The following is a 24,118-nucleotide window of genomic DNA, read 5'->3' as shown; positions in this document are numbered from 1 at the left end:
ACCTGTGTACTATCCAGAGACAAACAGGATATTTCTGTTTCGTAAGACAAGCATTTTTTGAAAACAATAGGAGTGACTTAAATTACAGTGAGAGAAAAAAAAAGGACGTGAACCAAAGCCAGTTAGGACAGGAAAAAGAGCCACTTACTCAGGAGCTGCCCGTCAGAAGCAAAACCTCTGGTATCAGGAGATAAAACCCTCCCACTGGAGACTGCTTTGTAAAAAGCCAAGAAATTGGATTTTTACTTGACAGCTTCTAGACAGCCAATCTATTCCCTCCCTTCACTATTTTCATCACACGCATGTATAAATGCACAATTGCACACCCACAAAAGATTATTCCAGAGAATCCTCGGAAATCTATTCTTCTTTCTGATAGGTATGGTCTGCAGGCCACCCCTGATCGAGTTAATACCCAAATGATGTAACCGTAGTTAGCACACTGTTGCCTACATTTACATATATTTGGCTGCATTTCACCTGATTGTGTCACCTAGGGAGAGGAAAATGAGCAGTGCCTGAGGGAGACACCAATGGAAGTACCATGCTGTTTTTAGCCTTAACGTTCAGAAAGTTAGCTTTGGAAGTAGGCTTTAAATAAGATGAATGTCTACGTAAAGAGAAGGCAACTTTTTTGAATTCCGCCGAGCTAAATAGTAAACTTCCTCACCAGAAGTCCACAAGATTTGGCGTGTGTGTGTTCGGAGTGCGGGGGATGCGATGGATTGAAAATGAAGATCTACATAGGGATGATGCCATAAACATTGATAGTAAACCATGTGATGAGTGGGAAATTACCCAGCGTTCAAGACAGCATTGCCATGGGCATATTTGTACAGTAAGATGTCAGTAGTCCTCGTGAAAGCATAAAGACTGTTTCACAGATTGTGACCAATGCATTACACAATCAGCACTGGCTAAACAAGTTGAAGTCTGGAGTTTTGAATCACAAAAATATGACTATACTCCTTATCTCTATGACAAAGGCAGGAAACTGGCCACAGCGCACACATTCCTTTGAACATATGGGGAGGAAGACCATCCCATCATTTAGGAGTAAACAAGTCCTGTGAGAGTGTTATGCTACTTTGTCCTTTGAGGTTCTAGTCTTATTTTGCCATTAGCTATTCCAAAGGAAACCAGTAACTTGTTATCATAGCAAGGTTTACTTTGATGCTTCCCTGCACTTGCCAAATGTCTTCAATGTATGTCTTATACGCCTAGAATATCTTGAGGTTACACTATGAAGTAAATCATAGGGATTGGCCTTTTATCAGCCTGAAGGTGCATTGGGTTGAGTTTTGTTTGAGAAAAACAAGGATTACCCTGGATATCAATGTAATGATACAATGGACTACAGACTGCTCCACTGGGACAAAGACGATTGATAAAAAGTATCTGTAGGCCTTGACGTGAATTTCAATAAAGAGACTGGTACTGCTTCAAACTGTACTGTGTTAAGTGTAGTGGGAGATTGCAAAAAACTCAAAGAAAAAGGCAGATTGGGCAGGTGTTGTTGATACGAACAAATCATGCGTTGTCCTCCACCAAAACTAGCATGAAAGAAGCATCTGTACTCACACAGATGGAGAAACATGACACTATGTCATAAAGCAGTGACACAATGTGTTACTGTGAACCGCCCATCAACACAGTGAGCAAGTCTCATTTGCTCCAGGCTAGTAACTTTCTTGTTATTTGTTCCAGCAACGTTCACTTTCTGACCTCCTCCAAAACAGGAGATACTTGGAGCTAGTTGGGTGCAGCTAAGCACTCCACCAGGAGTAAGAAAATTGAGCAATCACTACCAAAGTCTTTATACTGAACAACTACAATGTGGCACGCTCACAGTACCATGGAAAAGTCATCGGGTGTGCCTCTAACGAGGTTACCACCCCTGTAAACTCTCCACCACTCTCCTTGCCTTTCCTTCGTCCAAATAAAATAAGAGAATCTTCATAAATATTCCACAAATGAGATGGCAAACTGGGCACATTACTTTAAAATGAAAAGCAGAAGCAAGCGCAAAAACCTTAATGACTTCCCTTGGAATAGCAAATGTCATGAAACAAAGCTTCATTTAGTGGATTTCCAATATGTGAACCTCAGATTTCAAAACTGCTTTCAGAGCTCATGGACCAAGAGTAAAATAGGCATTGCATTCCAGTGCCTTTTTCACACTGTGCAACTTCATTACTTACATGATCAAATTGGAGTCCTCAGTCTTGAGGGAGTGGGGTGAAGGCCTGGCTCCTGACCCTAGCTACTGGTGCACCCTTCTCAAGCAAGAAGTTGGAATGGCTCCCTTTCTGAGGCAGGCTGTGTAGGTAAAACACAGAGAATCCAAAAGTCAGAGGCCAGATTCATTTGGCCAGATGTATTTATAATGTAGTAGGCTACAAAATATCTAGTCATTTAGACATAGGCCTACTGCTTTGGAAAAGGAGACAGGTTATGTAATGTGTGTGTCTTTCATTTTTTTTTTTAAAACAGCTACGTAATCAAATGTTTAAAGGTCAAATAAAGTACAAATCTAAGTGTTTGTATTTATGAATAAAAAACCACGAAGGGCAAGATGCATCCAGATTAATTTTATAATTGAACTGTTATCTTTTGAATCTTATTTAAATCGAATTGTGAGGCCAGTGAAGATTCACACCACTACGAGACGGACACAGAAAGTTGCATAAACAAGGACACCAAAAAGGAACATTAACGTTTATCCCCGAAGGCAAGAAGCATGCAAACATATGACAAACTAGACCCTTAACTCCTAGACGTCACTGTACACAAGGAATTGACCCATTCAGTGAAACACTAGAATTACCACAGCATGGTACTGGTAGATAGGGCATATCCGGGTCTAAAGAACTTCATAGCTGAGTGGAAACCAAACAAAAACATGGGCAGTCTGTTGTGCGAAAACACAAGTCATAACAACACGACCCATTTGTCTGAATGACAGATGGCTAGCTTCACCACAAAAACGTACATAACAGAAGAATTTGCGGCATCCACTGCCCTGTTGGCAGCTGTGAGGGAGGTTGCAAGCTAGGCTACTTCTCCTACCAAAAGCTCTCCAAATGCTCTGGGGAAAAAACAGTTTGATGTGCTTTTTTTCACTATAAAAAAAATACTTGAGTAGACCCTTTCTGTTAGTCTGACAAAGGAGGCAATATCAGACAATGGCCTGCCCTGTCTGACAGTAATCCTGTTGAGGTCAAATCCATAGGAGGATACCTAGCCTGAAAATGTCCTCATAACTCCACAGGTGTTGTCTTCAGCACAGCAAGAAGGGAAGAAGCACATTCTCACAAAGTGGGAAATTGTAGCCCTTTTGGGAGAGGTTTGGCACATGCAAAGTGTATTAGGAAAAACTGAACCAACAGCTCATTCGACATAAAGACTACTTGTGTTTGTTCCATCTACAGCCTAGTCTGCTGACCTTAAGTGAAATAAACACTCCTGAAATGCAGCAGGGCAACTTCTCTGGCCTGCGTTTCCCCAAAGCGTCATTGAGCAACCACTGTGGTAACTGTGGAGAGAGAGAGAGAGGTTGTTCTAAACAATAATCTCTATCATTTAACTATGATGCTTGTTCAACGACACTTTCAGGAACCGTGCTCCTGTAAAGGACAGCAACAGGACTGTAAAGGTGTCAGGGATGCAGCAGTCAGTTCTCTACTTGTTGTGCTTCAGCTACGAGCAAAGTGCATGACCGTGTTCATATAACAAGTCAAGCTCCACAGTAGCACAATCGATGGAAAGCAAAGCTGTAAGGGCAGCAGGAAGATCAAGTCACTGTGTCCACAACAAATCCCCCAGGAACAGCACCTCGGGCATATAACATTGAGATCACTGGGAAAGTCGGAGTCCGTGATTCGGGTTTTGGTTTCACGGAAGGTTGTTGATATTTGAGCTCCTGTGTGCTCCTCCACCTGGCAATGTCCTGAGCGCAAGCGCACCTGTGGGGGCTAAACCAAAATAATCTGAATTATCTCAAAGAAGGAAAAAAAATGTAATTGCTTCTTCTATCTTTTTTTTTTAAAGATTCATTTTTGGGCTTTTTGCCTTTATTCAGATAGGACAGTGAAGATTTGGACAGGAAATGAGATGGAGAGAAGAGGTGGGGAGTGGGATCGGGAAATGACAGCGGGTTGGATTCGAACCCGTGTCCCTGTGGGCGTTCGAGCCCGAAAATGGTCGGGGCTATTGCTTGCACCACAGTGCCCCCCTGCTTCTTCTATCTTAAAAGGTAGAGTCCACAATGCTGTTTTGGTCTCACAAAAGGTTGTTGATATTTGAGCCCAACAGCCCATCAAATTAGACCCTCCCTTCCATGCTCCTGAAGCTCTGCGTTGATTGGCTGGGATTGTTTATGGCTCGGCCCGAAGCACAATGTTTGTTTCCCCATTCACAGAGCCAAGACACGACCATCTGAACTTTTTTTTAAGCGCGAATACTAAACGGACAGCCAGAACACCGTGAGGAGCAATTGCTGATTTTCGCATTTGCAAAAAAAAGTGTATGGGATTAGAATCCAGGAGCTCGCCTTTAGTGAGAGTAATATGAGTTCAGGCCATTATTGATCCAGTCAGGCTGTGTCATTTACCTTCACTAAAACTAATTCCATCGTGCAGACAGATTTAGAGAATTAAACCAATGGGGCCACTCCTCTAGGGCTCTGTGCTCTGGCACACAATGAGTCTGGCAATATTGGCAAGTCACTGCGGTAACAAACACTGCATCTGGTAAGTGCTCGATTCCTCTGTTTACACATGCTTTAGTCATCGGCCTTAATCACTGATCTAGATCTAAAAGGTCACTCAGCAAAGAAATCATGCAGGCACTACAATGTCCACAACACGATTTGAAGAAACGATTTGACTTGCGCCAAATCAGACTAAGTACTGAAATTCGTTTTCTACTGAACTTGGATTAACAAGTGAAATCGTGTAACGGTTAAGTTGAGGACAGAAAGCGGGTCACCATCTGCCTGTGTGACCAACAGAGTCAAGCTCTCTCTAGACCTCTAGGACATCTGAGGACCTTGCTGCCTTTTGAGTCATTGCTATACATATACCTTAACTGAATGGCTATCCAACCTGCTGAGGTACAGGGGCAGTTTTTGCATATGAACTCTACCTCATGAAATATGTAGGGAATTTTCATGTACATCCACTGATCTATTGATGGGTTCCAAACCCATGGTATGGCAAACATCACAGAAATCTATGTGGGATGACTGGAATAAAAAAACAGAACATATCTCACATAGAGAAATCAGAAACCATACATAAGCCTATATAATGCACTCTAACAGCTGACCAAAGCATTAACACCATATTTGGATAATTTTAAGATAGACAAATTAACCAATAAAGGGCAGCTTCACACAGTCATCATAGTGTTTAGGTGGGTGTGTATCTCTTGCTCCCAAGAGCCCTCCTTAAGTCCTCTAACAACATCTCTCCTTGCTTCTTCCCACGCATACCTCAGAATGGCAAACTGATCAACAAATAGTCCAAACCATCATGTGTCATGATGAGTCAAATTTAGAATTCTCTCAGACAGTCCTCAGTAGGTTGGATAGAAGGGAATGACTGCCCACACAGCGATGGAACGGACCTGCACTATGCCCCAAAACCTACACTTGTCTTGTCACCTTCAGAACCTAGCTCTTAAGGGGAGCTGTTTCTCTTCTTTTTTTCTCCCTTTATTTCCATGGTAACTTGGGACCAAAAAAAAAAAAAAAAGAGAGAGAGAGATACCTTCCACCATTCCTTACTAATTAGATGGCCTGGACACGATGTGCTGATTCCAGATCAGCTGGTGATCAGAAATCTGGGCCACACAATGGCAATCATGTGTTGATTACAAAAAAGCCAGGATTGGCATTGACAGAAGGGCAGGCACCCTGGGAGGCCAGACTCGTAGGCTCTATGATGGAGACAGCTGTAGCTAGGCAGGGGGTTATATATGGGGCCGCTAGAGAATGGCAAAATCCACGCAGTAGTTATGACGCCAGCAAGCTTTAATATCACCTTGGTGAACAGTATCTATTTGGGGGGAAAACACCTAATCGATAAAATTCTGAAGAAACCTGGAAAAAGACAGTATTACCCAATATCAGAGTGTACAATGCATCTCAATTCTTTGTTTAAGTTTCTGAGATGTTTTTATGATGAGGGAGGTAATGAAAGACATTGAACAGAATTCAGAGTAATATCAGAAAAGGCTGTCTTTAACTGCGCCTTTAAAGACAAATTAATTGTGACACAAGTGAGACTAGTTATTGCCGTCACTCTAGGCTCATTTGACTTTTGACAGCAGGAACTACATGCCTCACATTTAAATGTAATTGCGAGACACATTGTTTCTGCTCTCTGCTGTCAACAGAAGCAACATGTAACCCCTGCAACCAAAGTTGTATCTAGTCCCCACTAAGATATCACCATCTTGTTGTAACTAGCCACACACTTAAGTGCTTGCTTAAGTGCATACGAAGGTCAACCTTAATTCAAGATCTTATAAGTATAGCAATTGTAGGTTTCTTTATCCTATTACCGATCCGGCATGCAGTCATTTGGGATTTTAGTAACGGTGTAAATGCCAAACACCAACTACTATTATGCCACAATTGTTTTGGGGTTTCGCAAATAAAACAATTAAAGACCAGACCTAAACCTAGACATGTCATAAAGTAGGTGAAAGAGATTCCCAACCCATGGTGACACGCTGAGCCTCCCCACAGCTCTCACTACCGGATGATCAAGTTGGAGAGGCTGTCAAGCATTTCAAAGCAAATGGTGACGCCATCTAACACACCATCTCTGAAGTGCACAATCTTGGAAGTGGCTCTGCCCTACCTACCTCCTCTTGCAAAATCTGCGCACATGCAAAACTGAATTCATCCCAAACACATTCCCACAACTAAAAGAATTTGGCATGCAAAGGCAATCATGGACAAAGACTGCAAAAAACTGTGCCAGGTATACACTTCAACACAGAAGAATGAATTAATCTTGCCCAGTAACATTATACTACATACTGGATTACATGACATGCCTACCAGCAGGGGAATGGGCAGAATAACAATGGAACTAAACCATAGCTGGGGAAAGGACCTGAAAAGCCTGGAATTTCCCAAACATACACCTTAGAATCACAGATTAAGATGGGATGGGGGGCCCATACAGAGCAACCTACTCAAAGTCCACATTTCTGTCACAGCACTATACTTGTCACATAATGTTTAAACAGGTCTGTGTCAGAAAAATCACATAAACCTTTCTGTGGCAGTTCTAAAGATGTATACTAGGTAAGCATGGTAGTGTTAACTACTCTCATGTTGCACACATTTAATTTCCAAAGACGGTGACAGAGTGGCCCATTAGGATAAGGCTATTGGAGTTGACTCTTGCTTGCTGAGGCGTGAGGGGGCATGATGACATGTCAATAACTTACATTTCCGTCAACACAAAAATGCCCTTTTGGCTGTTTTGAGATGTCTTGACATTCTTACCGAGACGCTTATCGTAAACGTGCACGCCCAGAGAGACTCTAACCAAGCGCATGATGGAGCCACAGTTGGAAAGCAAGTGCTGTAAGTATCAGAAGCCAGAAGACCATCGTGTAACGTTAAGCTATTTTGGCAGAAACATACGGTATAGGAATTTCCTTCACTAATGTCAAACGTGATGTCCGAGAATATAACACTGCGCGTCTTACTGCACTTTAAACATTTTCCTAGCAACATTTTTCAGATGTTCGAGTGCATTTCGCAAAATTAAAGTTTTACAAGCCGTAAATGTCATTTCTATTTATAGAAAATCAACACCAACAACTGGTAAACAAATAAAAAGAACTGTGATTTATTCAATAGTTCAAAGTCCATTCCATCACACGTATCATCAACTCACGCGCCAAACCTAAAATATTTCCCCGCAATTGTCTTCTGAATCATTTATGCACTTCATGTTTCCGCAATGTATCCAAACGACACACACATGCTTTACGTATTTTTACAAGTCGTGTCATTTTCAGAGAATGTTTTAAGACATTTATCTTTTCACCACATGTCAGACGAAACACTTACAAGAAGAACAGGAAACACTCCTAAAACTATTTATAAATTTGTAGATGTTTAAGGTGTTAGCGAGGTTGCCAAGTGTGGCTTACTTACTGTGAGACAACCGGCAAAATTTCTCCAAGCTCTCGTTTTTTCCACCTTATTGTCGACTGTCGCGGGTGTGTTTCCCTCAAACATTTACATCGCCGTGCTCTTTGGGTTTGCAAACATCCTAGAATCCGACAGAGCTATAAACTTACCGTAATGTGACAAATAGAGACAATTAACTGCGCGTTCTTTTTACCGTAAATTGTAGAAGAGTTATACCAACAGGATTTTCTTCGATTCTTGTAATACCTTCATATTCGACCGAATAGGGTATGTCGCCCACATTTGAGATAGTACATAAGAGTTAGTAGTGTGTCTTATGAGATATGATTAGCAAAAATCAAACAAACATTGTTGTTAAAATAAGTCTCATTGGTACTGGTAGCTTGTTTTGCCCTCTGAAATTGTGAATCCAGAATTTCCCTAGAATATATTTTAGGAACTTAACTGATGAAGGGGTCACATTAATGTAGTTCATGGCAGACTATGCAAGATACAGCTGGGCTGAAGAATATATCTGAACATGTAAGCATATAAACCTCATGAATTTAGAGGGTCGGAGATTGGCCTGTGGTTTCTGAATGCAGTGGAGTCTAGTTTTTCCTTGGAGTACGTTTATTAGTATGCTAGAGGGTTTTGAGGCAATGGGAAACTCTCCTTCTTGAATAAGTAGTCTGTTATTCTATATATTTATTAACAAACAGCTCTAGATGTGTGGATGGGTGAGTGTAAAACTGATGTAGCATTCACTGTGTGTGAAATCGACTGCTGAGAACCTTGGCAAAACCTTTTTTTGATTATTGTGTGGTGTGAAGAAGTAACTCTCTATCTCTGTTCATAGATAGTGATAGAAGTGATACAACTATTAGCAGTGTTAAACTGCAATGTTGTGATAGAGGATGAGTTGGTCAAACAAAAGAGAGGCTGAATTTAAGGTTGTCTGGATAATCTACAATCAGTCAAGAGAGGTGAGATTAATGTACAGGCTTAATTTCCCCTATAATGTTTTTGAAAGACTTTCATAACGCAGCCTGATGAATAGACAGCTTTGAGTATCTCCATCTCCTTTAGCCTCCTCTACAGTCTCTATGTTCATTTTAAAATGACAGTTGTGCTTCTCTGTGGGGCCTTGACTTTGCCAGAGATAATCACAAATGCACACCCACAGACCTTTCTGCCAACACCATTCATTCAGCCTCCCATGCCCTAAGCAACCAATCAGACACTAGCTCCCCAGCTGTCAGTGCCAGGGGAACATCTCTGCAGCTCCTGAAAGATGCTCACTATCAAATATACTGTAGCTCCATTTCCTTGCTAGTGGAGATCTATGATAAACACAAGCACCGGCAGATGTGTCAGATGGGTTCAATTCCAGTAGTAGGGATCCTTTGCTGTATTTATGAGATTACCCTGAAAAAAGGCTCAAGAAACTGTGATTTTTGATTACGTCAGGCAGTATTGTGTCTGCACACCGCATCCCACCTACTCGTTTTAAACAGGAGCTTACCCCCTTCTGTTTCATATTTCATTGTCTTGACACAAGCAGAAGATAGAAGCAGTAGATTGAAGACAGGCAGAAGTCTTCAGACGATGACATTTCCATCATGCATCTTCAACATCACTCTGAGTGAAATATTACAAAACTAATTTTAAGGTGAAATTCAGGAGGCCGGTTTGGTCACTGTTACAGAAGAAAACTCACAGTGTCTGGCACAGCAAAAGACTATTCGAAATCTTACTGAATTTAGTGGCTGCAATTTGAGTTGGAAACAAATACCTAATTCTTAATACCAAATACCTAATACCTAATGCTTTTTATTTACAGATAGACCAAAGTCCCATTATTTCTGGTCATTTAAACCCCCTCACCTCAGTAAATAAAGCTCAGCCTTGTAAACAGGGGGGGGGGGGGGGGGGGGGGGGGGCTTGTACAAATGGTGAAAGTATTAATTACTGGTAACATGAGGCAAGAGATTACTTACCTTCTTTGCAGGATGCAATAATGTATAATTTTTTTGGGTGGAGCCACAAAATAAAAATTTCTGGAGGGCATTATGAAGAATGAGATCTATTAGGAGTGTACATAAAGTATTTAATATAAAGTTCAAAAGCACATCGGTGCTGTAGTGTTGCTGATGATGCCTAATTGCTAGTCAATGCCGATAATGCATCATTTGAATTCATACAAGAATTCATTCAAGATACGATAGTGAAGTCAGACATTCCTGTACCATACATTCCTGCTGTAATTACATTCCTGCTGTGATATACGCTCTGGGTGCGGAACAGATTTATCCAGATGGGTTAAACTCCTCGACTGTTGCTGAACTAAATGTGTCTCTGTCTTGGCAGCAAACCATGGGTCACCAAAGTTAACTGGTGAAATGTCCATCTAGCTTAGATTGATTTGATACATTCTACATTAAAATGTGAAGTTGTGAATGTATGAAAACGCTTTTGGAAAATACCTACCGTTCCAGTTTATTTTAAGGAAGGAGGTAGGATAAGGAGTGCTACTGAAGGAAACAGGAAAATGAAATTGAGGCACATGACATGTTGAGGTCCATAAACTGTACCCAGGGCCCCACGTAGCATGTTATGGAGAAGAAAAAATGTTTTTGTTCTGATTAAAGGTGCCGTGGGGTGTTGTGTAATAAATGGAGATCAAAGTGTACACTGTTGTGAAGGAGGAGCTAAAAAGCGAGAGGGATTTGGAGACCCAGTGGGAAGCAGATCATAAAGATTAAGGAGGGGGCGGCGAGGGGGCAAGGGGGTATAACAAAACTCAGCTGTTGCCTCTAAAAACTTCCTACACCTTGTCTAGCAAGAAACCGAGGACAATGACATTCCTTGAGAAAGAGTGAAAGGTTCTACAATAGAAAAAAAAAAGATGTGAAGGTTATACCAGGGTGGAAACAATACATTATAATCTTTTGGCTGGCTTCTCACTGTCCTATATATCTCCAGAGTTTTTGTTTTTCTCCGCAGAAATATATCTTGGCAAAACTTTATATAACCAAAACAGCTCAGGCCAAGTAGAAGGCCGTTGTTATCTAAAATGGACACTCTGTTGTGTTTTGGTGAGCAAGGTAAGAATGAGGGGATGGGGCATTTGTTCCACTGATTAAAAGGACAAAACAGGGACTGACACTAGCCTTTCAGAGGCCCTGTTGTCACATAAAAAAGCTCCCAGTCCTCTTGGATGTCCTTAATGCAGCCCTCACAGAAGTGGCTGACAAATCGACCTTCCTTCTGAGAATCAAATTGACAGCACTAAGTTGTTGCTGTACAGCCAGGCTCCCCCTGGCCTCCTCGCTGCGCCTTGCTCTACTTGTCCAGAACACACAGGGACCAGTGGCAAGGTTAATCCAATATCAATTAGGTCCCTGTCATCACTGAACAACCTCTTTGTGCTTTGCTTTCATCAGGCTTGTGTTTTTGGCACCCGGCCCTCTCACAAAATGCACTTACTTTTGGCTATTGTGCCACATTCATCATTGTGCCACATCACATTAATAGACTTATCAGTCGTCCTCCTCCTGTTCCAAGTGGGTCATGTTTTTACCCAAAACATTGCTTCTCTGCTGCTTAATTCCAACAATTAGATTATGCCGTTGCTGCTGCTGTTTATTATTAATATTATTATTATTATTATTATTCAGAATGAACACTTCAGTGCAGTCCTTCTATGCTAATAGTGTGTGGCATGCTAATGGAGGGCCTGACGGTGCCCCCTGTGTTTCAGTCAGGTGGAAAAGCAGCTTCCACAGGGACACAGTGGCATATGACATTTCTGTGCGCAGGCATAACTCAATAAGGCTCATGACTCAGACTCTTGTGGAGCCACAGGGGGAAACAGAAAACAAGGACCCGCATTTGCACTGGCAGCTTAATTAACAGAGTTTAACCATTCGCTCTTTCCCCCACAAATTCTGCACTACATCAAAGGTGCTCCTAAGCAGCATTGCAATCACTCATGCATTGTTAGCACTGAAACTGAGTCTATGTGCAGCCAATTAGTCACACAGCCAAGGGCTAGCCCAGTGGGAATCAGTCTGTCAGTGTTTTGTCTTGAAAGTTTGGGAATTTTCTGCAGTCAAATCAAATCTTGAGCACATTTTCATGATATATTTTCCTGTCATATCTGGTGCAAAAGGACTTCTAACTTGGTTTTATAATCTATTCAACTGACAGTCTAGTATCAGTCAGTGTGAACATCAGGGTCATTCATACTCACTGACTCACTCATACTCACTCACTCACTCACTCACTCACTCATACTCACTCACTCATACTCACTGACCAGTAGCTTAATAGATCAGGGTCATTCATACTCACTGACTCACTCATACTCACTGACTCACTCAGTCATACTCACTCACTCACTCACTCATACTCACTGACCAGTAGCTTAATAGATCAGGGTCATTCATACTCACTGACTCACTCATACTCACTCACTCATACTCACTGACCAGTAGCTTAATAGATCAGGGTCATTCATACTCACTGACTCACTCATACTCACTGACTCACTCAGTCATACTCACTGACTCACTCATACTCACTCACTCATACTCACTGACCAGTAGCTTAATAGATCAGGGTCATTCATACTCACTGACTCACTCATACTCACTCACTCACTCACTCACTCATACTCACTGACTCACTCATACTCACTGACCAGTAGCTTAATAGATCAGGGTCATTCATACTCACTGACTCACTCATACTCACTCATACTCACTGACTCACTCATACTCACTGACTCACTCAGTCATACTCACTCACTCACTCACTCACTCACTCACTCATACTCACTGACCAGTAGCTTAATAGATCAGGGTCATTCATACTCACTGACTCACTCATACTCACTCACTCATACTCACTGACCAGTAGCTTAATAGATCAAATTGTTCTGCTGGTTGTGCTACATGTCAATGGGAATATGAATACTGTTAATATGAAGACTTTATGTTCTCTTTGAGAACCGTTCATTAAAAGAAAATGTGTTCAATACATACATGAGTATGCACATTTATTATGACTTAGTCATTCCCTATCTACTGTCCTGTGATTGAGATTGGGCTTTTTGGTGCTCTTGCTCTGGAAGGGTGATTCTCTGTGGTGATTCTCTGTGGTGATTCCTGACCCACTGTGCCTCTAGAAATGTCAGGCATTTATTTTCTAACTTATTGTGTCTGGTCCTCTCCTGTCTGCTTGCATCGGGTCAAGCATAAAGCAGGGAAAGGCCAGTCCCATGGTAATTCCACTAGACCACTCTTTACTTGACATTTTTACTGTGGTGAGAGGGAGGTTTTTTCTTTTCTGTGTGTTCTGATCCACATATAAAGGCACCCGAAAGGTTGAGATTCCTTAAGTGCAAAATCGCCCACCTGGAGCTAGCCAGTATTCATTCACATCTGACTGGTAGGTAATGCCATCTGACTGGTAGGTAATGCCATGATGTATTGGGATTGGGCAAAGCTCTTTAAGCCGTTATTATTATTCAGCCATTATGGGTTGCGCTCGGTTAATGAAAGCCAAGAAGCAAATGAGGCAGTGAAACTCAGCGGAGCATTAATGCTCCGGCACGTGAAGAAGCGGCCCAATGGCTCTTGTCCTGTGAGGGACTGAGCTCACGCCCTTAGCAGCAGATCTGAGCTTTCACTGGAGTGGAAGAAGGACCGGTTAAAGGGCTAATCAAGGACCCTGACACACTCAGACACAGACACGCACACGCACACGCACACGCACACGCACACGCACACGCACACGCACAGACACACAAACACACACACACACACACACACACACACACACACACACACACTCAGACACAGACACAGACACACACACACACACACACACACACACAAACACACACACAAACACACAAACACACACCACACACACACACACACACACACACACACACACCACACACAGACACAGACACACACACACACACACACACACATTCAGACACAGACACAGACACAGACACAGACACAGACACAGACACACACACACACACACACACACACACACACACACACACACACTCAGACACAGACACAGACACAGACACACACACACACACACACACTCACACACACACAAAAGAGAGAGACAGAGCGACAGAGACACCCTTTTGCATATGCTGAAAAGCTAAATTGAATTACACCCCCCCATGCAACACTGACTGAGCAAAACATTTTCCCCCACGTTGTAATTATGGTTTTGAATAAAGCTTCAACAATAGCTTTGTAGCTTTGCTATTATCTATCTGAAAACAGGGTGTTTCATGCCTTTTGATATTCACTGCATGAGCATTCAACATGCGGGTCACAAAAGAAGACCATTATATTTTTTGAGATGGGGAAGATTACAGGTGTCACCATAAAGGTTGTCCACAACGATCGACTGCCATTTTATCATTCATTGAACCAACTCTGAAAAATAAATTGAGCCGGTCTCGCCGGTATGTTCTTCTTGTTCGTACTGAAACAGAATATTGATATGTTGGATAACTACTGTAATTGTTCAAAAGTCCCGGTTCTTGTATCACTGTCAGCCAGCATAATCTAGGCTGTAGAGTGTAGCTTCTGAATAGCTTCAGGGTGCTTTGTCAGTTCTCTCTCCTGGGACTTCTCTTCAGACACAAGGGCAAAGGTGAATGTGTCTCACACCTGAGACAAACTCCACTGATGTCTCCTTATGAGTCTCCTAAACCCACGAGCACCTTCACAGCATGATGTGATTGGATGTGTCAACATGCCAGGGCCAGACAAACAGAGACATACAGAATCAAAGGAGGGAACCCATCAGAACATCATGGCAGGTACTGTTCAGCTCATGTTATCCGCTCCAGTGAATCCGAGAAAAATAATGGAATCCGCCCTATAGGGAAGGACATACGCAGGGCATCTAAAACGTCAGGAACGTATGGACGTCTATGTGGGAAAATAGTCAGAGCATATATCCTCTTGAATAGAGGAGACTGGGGGATTCTAAAGGCATTGTTGGGCATGATGAATGCCAGTTTCATGCCATTATGGAAAAAGCATCAACGCCTATAAAGTGTAATAAGGAAAGCATCAAAGCCTATGCATTCATCAATCTACGCACTGACTTTGCAGTCCGTTTGATAGATTATGGTGTTGTATTTAACAGTGTGTCCCAGATGTCAACACTCAATCAGGACTCCATCACGAATATCTGTAATGGGAGCACAATCCATCTTAGATTAAATTCTTCCAGCAGAATGATCAATGCCACTAGGTCAGCGATCAGTGATCATTGTACTGACAGGAAATTCATTGTCATGATTATTGTGAGTCAGCAAAGTTACACATTCATATACATTAATAAATAAATTAATATATACACAAATAAGCCATTGTGATGACACTGAGTGCTGCTGTGGACTCTACCAGCATTTCTGAATTACTTTCAGCAACTTGTACAGTCAGTCCGTTGACATATCTTCATCTTTGTTTTGAATGTGTTTTCTGCAGGAGTCATAGAACACAAACAAACACATAAAACCCCATGGATGCTTTGTGGAAGTGTATATACGTAGGTGTCTTCTGTTGGAAATGGCGTGTTGGTTGTGGACAGTTCTCCTCTGGCAATCCCCAGTAAGGAGAGACAGGTCCCATCAGTAAGGAGAGAGACAGGTCCCATCAGCTCTGAGAGAGACAGGTCCCATCAGTAAGGAGAGACAGGTCCCATCAGCTCTGAGAGTGACAGGTCCCATCAGCTCTGAGAGAGACAGCAGTGGAAAGTGAGAGAAAATAGATGGAAGAAAAGCATGGCACACCGCTGGGAGTGACTTTAAAAAAAACACACACTACAGCCAGATAGGAACATCACAGACACAAACTGACAGCCCCAGGAATATCCCTCATCTCCGGGACGGAGGATAAGAACAAAGGGCTGTCACCATTTCCCCCCTCTAATGGACATGAAAGGAAGAGGAGGGCCACATTCAGAGGGCACGCTGGACGAATTGTACTCATATGTGCCATTTATAAAATACCCATTCGTCTTCATTACAGCATTTCTCTGTGGCTTCAGATCAGTCCTCCAATGACAATTTAAATTTGGGAAACGTGAACTACATTAATAATTGCTCACAGTATTGTAAGCATTTCCTGCTGCTTCTGCACACATAACACAGCCACTCGTTTGATTTTCCACACGCATCAGTATATTTATTCTGTAAATCCTGTCATGCTGTATAATTTAGATAGGAATAAGACTTCAGCTTATAAGACAAATGGCATTAGATAGTAGAGATGATATTAGATATCAAAAATTAAATTAAGATCTGCTAATGCTGTTATACAGTCTCCATCAACAGATGCCTGTCCTTCCTGGGTGCAGTGAAGATTTCTTGTGTGGGCACCTCATTAGTGATATTTTGGGATTGGTGTGACATGCTATCTATATCTATATCTATATCTATATCTATATCTATATCTATATCTATATCTATATATTTCTATCTATCTATCTATCTATCTATCCATATATATATATATGCTACATACTGTATTTCAGGTGTGAGGTTGATGACATGCCTATTGTATTGTAATCATTCTATTGGACAATTGGACAGTCTCATTCTCACAACTACTACTGACAGCAGACAGTAGTGATCTTTGATTAAAGATTAAAAACTATTTGGTTGATATTGTGCAAAATAATGCTGAGCAAATGTTTATGAGCTGAAGGTGTCACAACAAAGTTCTGAGGATTTTAAGAATTTAAGGAGCAAGAGCTGAGAAAAGCTGAGAGCTGGGAAAAGTTACGGTAGCTGCAGTTCACTACAATGACTCAAAATGTCATCATTTTTGTGTATGCTGCCTTTTTTTCTGGTCACTCGTCTATCTGGCTGAAACTAAAGCTGTTTCTACTTCAAAAATACTTATGCCTGTCTCCTGTTGTTTAATAATGGCATCCAGACAGCACATTTCAAGGGATTTGTGTGAATCCCCATGAAGAGCACTGAGAGTCAATGACATCTTCTTTTCATCCGGTGCATGAAAGGCCAAAGATCTCAGGTCAGCTCTATTCTTATCCCATAATTCCTTGTCCCCCCCCCAGCACCGGCGGATTTCATAATTCATTCGATGATTTACGGTCAGACAAATGTGTCTCTGAACTGCAGACACACAGAGAGAATGATCTGCATTCTTCTCTTAATCTTTATCTTAAAGTGATGCGAGAAAGATGCACAGCTTTTCAGCTAACCAGAAAATAGTTTCATAAACACACAAAATGGGGAACCAAGAACAGCACAACATGATGGTACTGAATAGATTTTTTTACAATGCTTTTGACACCTTAAAGAGCTTGAATGGACTTCTCAGTCTCATGCTCAAAGCTATTCTTTAAATGTCAGAGGAGTAAACGAGGTCGTTTTTTTGCTTCAGACGTGTCTTTTGTGAGTAGTTATCTTTTATGCTGCAGTGTTCCATAGTAGCTATGATTGCCCCAGCACAGCAGGTGGGCCGCAGTGATTGCTGGCTGGGTATTTGCAGAGGGTTTTGTGTGAAAAGCCTGTCTCGCGAGACGACTGTTGGAAGTGTATTGAGTATTACCCAAGACCATTTCCTATTTCCCCAGCCATCTGCTGCAGCAGGATCATCTCGAGCAGCAGGAACAAGAAATGTGACATGTTCAAGAACTGACGCAAAGCCACAGTTTACAATTGGGTTACAATGACCGAGTAATTAATGTTGCTAATGGGAAGATCTTTAACGGGTGCCAAATCTTTTCAGCACCTCCTCCATTTTTTTCTGTTCATTTTTCTATTCTCAGTGGACTGACGTAGAATGTAGCAAAAAAAAGGCTCAATGCACTATTTTCCCTTTTGACGGAAAATAAATTACGCCTCTTGCCACCGGTACAGCTTGCCAAGATGGATCTCACAACAAGTAGCCTAGTGAAAACTCAATTCAACGTGCCATACCTCCAGATTGTGTACTCACTGGGCCCTCTGGGAACGGCCAGTGGACTGCTGAGAGGCAAAGGCTGGCTGCCTTATCTGGCCTGTTGAAGCACTCAGGCTGCTACACCTGTGCCGTGTGCCCACACTCTCCGAACAGCTGAGGAGGGCTCGGCCATTTCCCGACGAAGAGGTCGACACAGCGCTGACTGCACATGACTGCAGCTGTGAAAATGATTAACATGACAATACACCTGTTCTGGTTTTGAGTTTCTCTTGAAAAGAAACTTCCGAGTTCATTTTTGGGGGGGGGGGGGAAACAGCGGGGGGCGGGGGTGTGAGGGGGCTGAAGTTTTCATGCATTATCAACCAAGCAAATTTCCAATTAGTTGAGCTGTGTGTCTGCAGCATGAAGATAAGCACAATGCAGCATCCCAGAGCCCCATCCTGAGGAGAGCGGTTCTCCCTCAGCCAATTCGTTTCTTTCCCTCATGCAATCTTCTCACATCGGACTTTTTTTTCCCCTCATCTTCCCCTCTCATTCCGACACATCATCAGCTGTCTTCTTCTGTCTCTACGGTAACCCCACCCCCTAAAAAAATAACCCTTCCCAGTGGAAATTGAAGTCACTTCGGGAAATACAATACACCAGCTCGACCCCAGTTGTCCACTTGATTGTGGAATGCATGGTAATTAATTGTAAATGATTCTGGATACAGGCTCATGACAAATACAAAAATGAATGGACCATACTTGAGCATGCGACTGAGCTCATAAATAAACCTTGAAACATTTCTGTGATATGGCCTTCAAGGGAAAGGCCTACTCTTTAATAAACATTCACAGCACGAAGACAAGCAGAGTTCGAGTGGATACCATCGCTAGACCCTTTAGAATCAGAATTCTAGGTGTAAGATGGGTGATGACATCGAAAGAGTGTGGAAACATATAGACGACAGAATCACCATCACTGCTGCAATTCTAAGTCTGCACTCACACACACACACACACAGCTGTGGTGATGATTGAACACCCACATGGTTGGAAAGTGCCATGCCATTGTGTATGTCTGTGTGGAGTTGGGCTGTTTCAGACCGTGTGTGTCAGCAGCCTGATCTGTGGTAATGAGCTCTGTGTAAAGGCCAATGCTGCCCCCACTCCGTCTGCTTCTGTCTGTGCCTCACAGCCGCTACAGAAGACCCCACGGCATACACACAGGCAGCATATGCCAACCGTGTCCTCTACTAACTCCAACACACCACAAGAGAGGTATACCCTCTTGGCTTTGTGAACACTGACAAAATGACTTAAAAAGCATTTAAGATGTTAAAATATTAGATTGTGTAATTGGTATTGCAAGTCTTACATCATGATGGTGTTGATAAATATTCTTTTGTCTTTTAGGTTGTGTTTAAATATTGTCCCAAGTAAATGCTGCCATCTTGTGGGCACACATCTGAATTGTCTGAATGACAATTAAACAGTGGCCCTTTCTATCACTACAGAATTTTACATAAAAGCTGGTTCGAGGACTTCAGTAACTATGATTTCATTCCTACTATGAATCCAAAAAAAGTTAGCAAAATTTAAATGTACTCACTAACCTCACAATTCACAACATCAGAGCTGCTTGAATATGACTGACTCAACACGCATACAATTTGTAAATATATGATTTATTTATGTAGAAACAGATATGAATTCATGAGTGGTACAAATCCCTGTATTCTGAAAAAGACGTTGAGATAAAAAAAAACGAAACATTTACCAACATGGAAATCCATTACACGAAATGCCAGTAGACGAAAAAGTAGGTGACAGAAAACAACCCACATCATCTTGATTTTGGAATGATAAAAGTGATTTAAAAATGATTTGACAGACTATTCCTGATTGCTCTCATCAGCACCATCCCTCTGGAAGAGGTCGCAGATGGTCAGCTGAGTCTTGGACACAGCCAGGGCGGGGTAGAGGGGCTGGGTGAAGGCGTGCTGGTAGCTGTACAGCAGAGTCAGAGTGCCCTCCTCAGCCACGCTGAAGAACGACAGGGAGCCCTCCTCGAAATCCAGCAGCACGCCCACCCTCGGGGGGGCGTTCGCGCACACGGCCGTGGACTCCTTGTCGTGCAGCACCTCCACCTTCCCCTTCCCCTCGCTCAAGAGGCACCAGGAGAGGCCGTTGAAGCCCATCCGGCAGGCGTCCTTCTGCCCCTTGCGGCCGATCTGCCCGTCGCACACACCGACCTTCCACCTTCCCTCGTCTGCCGCCACCTCCACCTCCCAGTACCAGCGGCCGTAACACAGGGCCCCCGAGGCCAGGACCTGGGGGAACGAGCTGAAGCGGGCGTCATGCTCCGGATGCGGCTGGGGCGTATCGCTGAACGACACCCGCCGGTTATCCATCGACAGGAGCAGCTTTGGGTGAGCCGTGTCAGGATCCAGGAGTGGAGTGATGCCGTCTGCAAAGCGAACACAGACCATCAGGTACCACCAAGATGTTAGCATAACACATTCTATGCAAAATAGCAGTGGTCATTCACTAGAAATACACTTAAGAGAATGCAATATATGTTCAGTTAGCAGTTCATCAGTATATGTTCTATGAGGCAGAGTACGAGACCAAGAAACAAGCAGAGAAAGGTTATTTGTAATATATGTTAAGGATATGAGCTGATGGTTAAGCTGGTTCTTCCTTCATTTGCTGCAAGTGAATCGACAGCAGTAGTATATGGAGACAATAAGATATAATAAGATATAACAGGGCCACTCACACATCAGTCTGAATGGGTCTCTGTGGGGCCGTGAAATAACCACCGTGTCCAGCCTCCTCTCTGTCCACCCTTGCAGGCAGCCCAGACGAGCACGGTCCACCTCCCGTGGAGCCTCCAGGTCCTCTACTGGATTGGATATTCCACTAATCCTGAGGATAAAATGACAGCACTATTATGTAATATTCATGTAACTCTACACAATGGACACAATAATCCTAGCAGGAGCAGCTCCCAGATTTGTTCAGCTTAGTCAATCCTATGATTTGTTCTAATTCCATATAATGGCACATATTCTTCATTGTCATCCTCTTACCTGCAGGCCACCTTGTTGTACTCCTGTTGGAAACATGAAAATACAAAAACGACATCAAGATTTTTGCATTTGTAGCATTGCAAAATAAGTGCCATTGATCATTGATTTCATAATTCCACTTCAAAAAGCTACTTTGTCAGGAGCTCCCTATCGTCCTGCAGTACCGTGATAAACGCCTGGTCTTGGACTCTGAGAGCCCCAGTGGCGTCAGCCAGCCCCGTGAGGGTGTCCACACTGTGCTGGATGGTGCCCAGGGTGGTCTGCAGAAGGCCCAGCTGGTCCTCCACTCCGCCCAGGCTCCTGGTCTCCTCCTTGGCCACACAGAGCAGGGCCTGCTGCTCCTCGTGGTCCAGGGCCTCCCGCATGGCTTGGTACTGGGTCCGCACATTGCCTCTGGCCTCATTTAGAACCTCCTGCAGAAGTGAGTGGGGTAGATTTGATGCTGCAAGGGGAGACTTATATCCTCACGTACACTATATCAACGTGGCATTCATTCCTTTCTAAATATTATAGAATATTGTTATTGTCTAAATATTGTACCTAAACACAATTTTTTCTATTTTTATAATTGAGCATGTACAATTTACACACCAAATCCAACACATATGTGCTAAATTAAACAGGAAGCAGAATAAAGCTCTGTCCAGTTTTTGATCACCTTACCTGGAAGGCCTGTTTCTTTTGAAGGAGTTCAGCTTTTCTGGTCATAACAGCTTGTTCGTGTCCCTGCAACTTCTTCATCTCCTCTTTCATTTCACCCTAGAAGATGTCATCATTAATACAAAAATCTTCAAAACATCTGAACACAAAAGTTAAAAGCAATGTAGCAAAAACATCACCGCTTCGATTTCAGTGGAAGATACATACAGCTAAGTGAGCATCACTTTCTGATTTTCAAAGGGAAGACCTCGGGCAACATCAGTGTATTTGGTCAACAAGATAAGATCACTGAAAATACAAAACTAGATGCCATCATCTCGCTATTATGTCCCTTTTCTGTGAGAACCACATCCATGCAAAAGCATGCTCACCCTCAGCTCCTTCTCCGCCTCTTTGATGCCGATACAGGGGTGGTCGCGGTGCGAGCCGATCACGGTGCACACGGTGCACACACACACACCGCACGGCCGACAGTAGATGCGGTTCATCTCCTGGTGCTCCTGGCATCTCCAGGGTGACACGTCGTTCACGGCTGGTACCAGGGGGTGGCCCTGGAACACCGGCGACTCCAGGTGGGTGCGGAGATGCTCGGCACACATGGAGGCTCCGCACTGCAGGCAGGTCTTCACGGCAGGCCTTTGGTCCTGGGCGAAGCAGTAGTGACACGGGACAAGCCCAAGTGCAGCTGGTTGGATAGTGTCTCGTGTTGGTGGGGACTCCATGCGTTTGAAGGACTGATGATTGGCAGCAGGTGAAAGCTGACGAGGGGAGCTGGTTGCTGGGGGTGAGCCACTAACAGAGCGAGATCGGGCTGCTGGGGGTGAGCCACTAACAGAGGGAGATCGGGCGGCTGGGGGCATGTCCATTGCAGGGGTCGTGGCTCTTGGGGACTTCTGTACAGGCGGGGTGGATGTTTTAGGGGGTGTCTGTTGTTTCAATGTGGGCTCCTCAAGAGGTGTCTCTACTACCACTGGTGACTGGCTCTCTGAGGGCACACCACTTACAACCAGGACCTCCTCCACACTTGAGTCATCACTCTCTGGGGATTCAAGTCCCTCACTGACTGGGATTCCCCCAGTGCTTCGGTCGGGGCACCACACTGTGGCAGATGTCCCTTCCAAAGGTAGTGAGCTTCTATCTGAGGATGATCTTTTGACAGAGCCATGGTTCTTTGGTGTAGATGTATTACTGCTTGGGTTAATCCCTGGTGTGGAATGTGTTTTTTTACGGGGAGGTGGTTCACCATCATGATAGGCGAAGCCATCACTTCTCGCTGTTCCATTTGTGGCTGGAGATGACACTTGCCTCTGCCCACTTTCCTGTGGCTGCGGAATTCTGGAGTGACGTCTCTTGCCGAGAAGACTGTTCTTGGACGCAGGGGAAGAAAACTTATCTCTCCAACCTATGTTTCAGTGTGATGAACAACAGAGGAGAAATCAGCAAAGCAAACGTATACACGTAATAAATAATGTTATGCACGTCATGGAGAAATGGGTTGGGCTTATAACCAGAATTTGAATTGGCGTTACAGTGTGGACTTCGATCTGCAATAGGCCTGCCCTGCTCCAATTATGTCGACGATTACATAAGCTACTATATAATTACTGCCATTAAATGTGTTTGCCCTTATTCAAAACAAATATCATATACATACCCGAAGGATATCTGCTAGCCGATGGGAAGGATGTTTCCATATCCCAAAAAGCATCGGTTAACTTCCTGTATTCTTGTTTGCATTCGGGGCAAAACACGGGTCCCGACAGTGACCCACTCCACAACTCGCCTATACATTCCTCACAGAAGCGGTGTCTACATTTCAGTACTGTAGGATTCTTGCATTCACAATGGCATAATGGGCACACAGGACCCCGAACTCGCGCTGGGGTGTCCAATTTCGCACCCATTTTCAGATGCTTACTCGATACTCGAAACAGAAACCGTTGGCCATCACTGGAGGAGGAGCGTAGTTCGTTGTTTGAGTCCGCAAAGCCTCTAAGATAGTTTCCTCTTAAAGTCGCAGTACCTTGGGTGAAAGATGACGCAATGTTATTGTCAACCATAAACGCATTTCATATTCGGTTACTGTTACAAGCGAATTTATAGAAGAAGAAAAAATAGCATGAAAAAACGTGCCCTGTATAAACGTAAAATCCATTGAGCACATGTCATATAAATGCAAAGCCATCGTGCCACAATGGTCAGTGGACAATGGTAACACTTTCTGAAATGTTT

General features: G+C 43.3%; 2 protein-coding genes across 4 annotated transcripts in view; both read right to left on the bottom strand.

Moving 5' to 3' along the window:
- Nucleotides 1-8,328, bottom strand: part of tp53i11b (tumor protein p53 inducible protein 11b) — a 37,710-nt gene extending 29,382 nt beyond the window's left edge. The window contains exons 1-3 of one of the 3 annotated variants that reach the window (XM_031565292.2): nt 8,186-8,277; nt 3,446-3,535; nt 2,202-2,319 (exon numbers count right to left, since the gene is read on the bottom strand). Coding sequence is in view for 1 of the 3 variants with exons in the window: in XM_012839087.3 (XP_012694541.2) it covers nt 8,186-8,269 (84 nt within the window). In the remaining 2 variants the exon portion in view is untranslated. Of the gene's footprint in view, nt 1-2,201; nt 2,320-3,445; nt 3,536-8,185 lie in introns of all 3 variants that reach the window. The other 2 variants (XM_031565291.2, XM_012839087.3) reach the window with 2 other exon arrangements.
- Nucleotides 8,329-19,800: 11,472 nt separating this feature from the next.
- On the bottom strand, nt 19,801-23,875 carry si:dkey-29p10.4 (zinc-binding protein A33). Its single transcript, XM_012839095.3, has 7 exons — nt 23,541-23,875; nt 22,258-23,288; nt 21,890-21,985; nt 21,391-21,639; nt 21,227-21,249; nt 20,914-21,062; nt 19,801-20,601 (listed from the first exon to the last, which is right to left on the bottom strand). Exons 1-7 carry the CDS (start codon nt 23,788-23,790, stop codon nt 20,027-20,029), a joined length of 2,373 nt encoding a protein of 790 aa, XP_012694549.2. The 5' UTR covers nt 23,791-23,875; the 3' UTR covers nt 19,801-20,026.
- Between the last annotated feature and the right edge of the window lie 243 nt (nt 23,876-24,118).

Source organism: Clupea harengus, chromosome 3 (assembly GCF_900700415.2).
Source record: "Clupea harengus chromosome 3, Ch_v2.0.2, whole genome shotgun sequence".
NCBI lineage: Eukaryota > Metazoa > Chordata > Actinopteri > Clupeiformes > Clupeidae > Clupea > Clupea harengus.
Note: the sequence above shows the minus strand (reverse complement) of the source record. Positions and strands in the feature narration are given on the sequence as shown.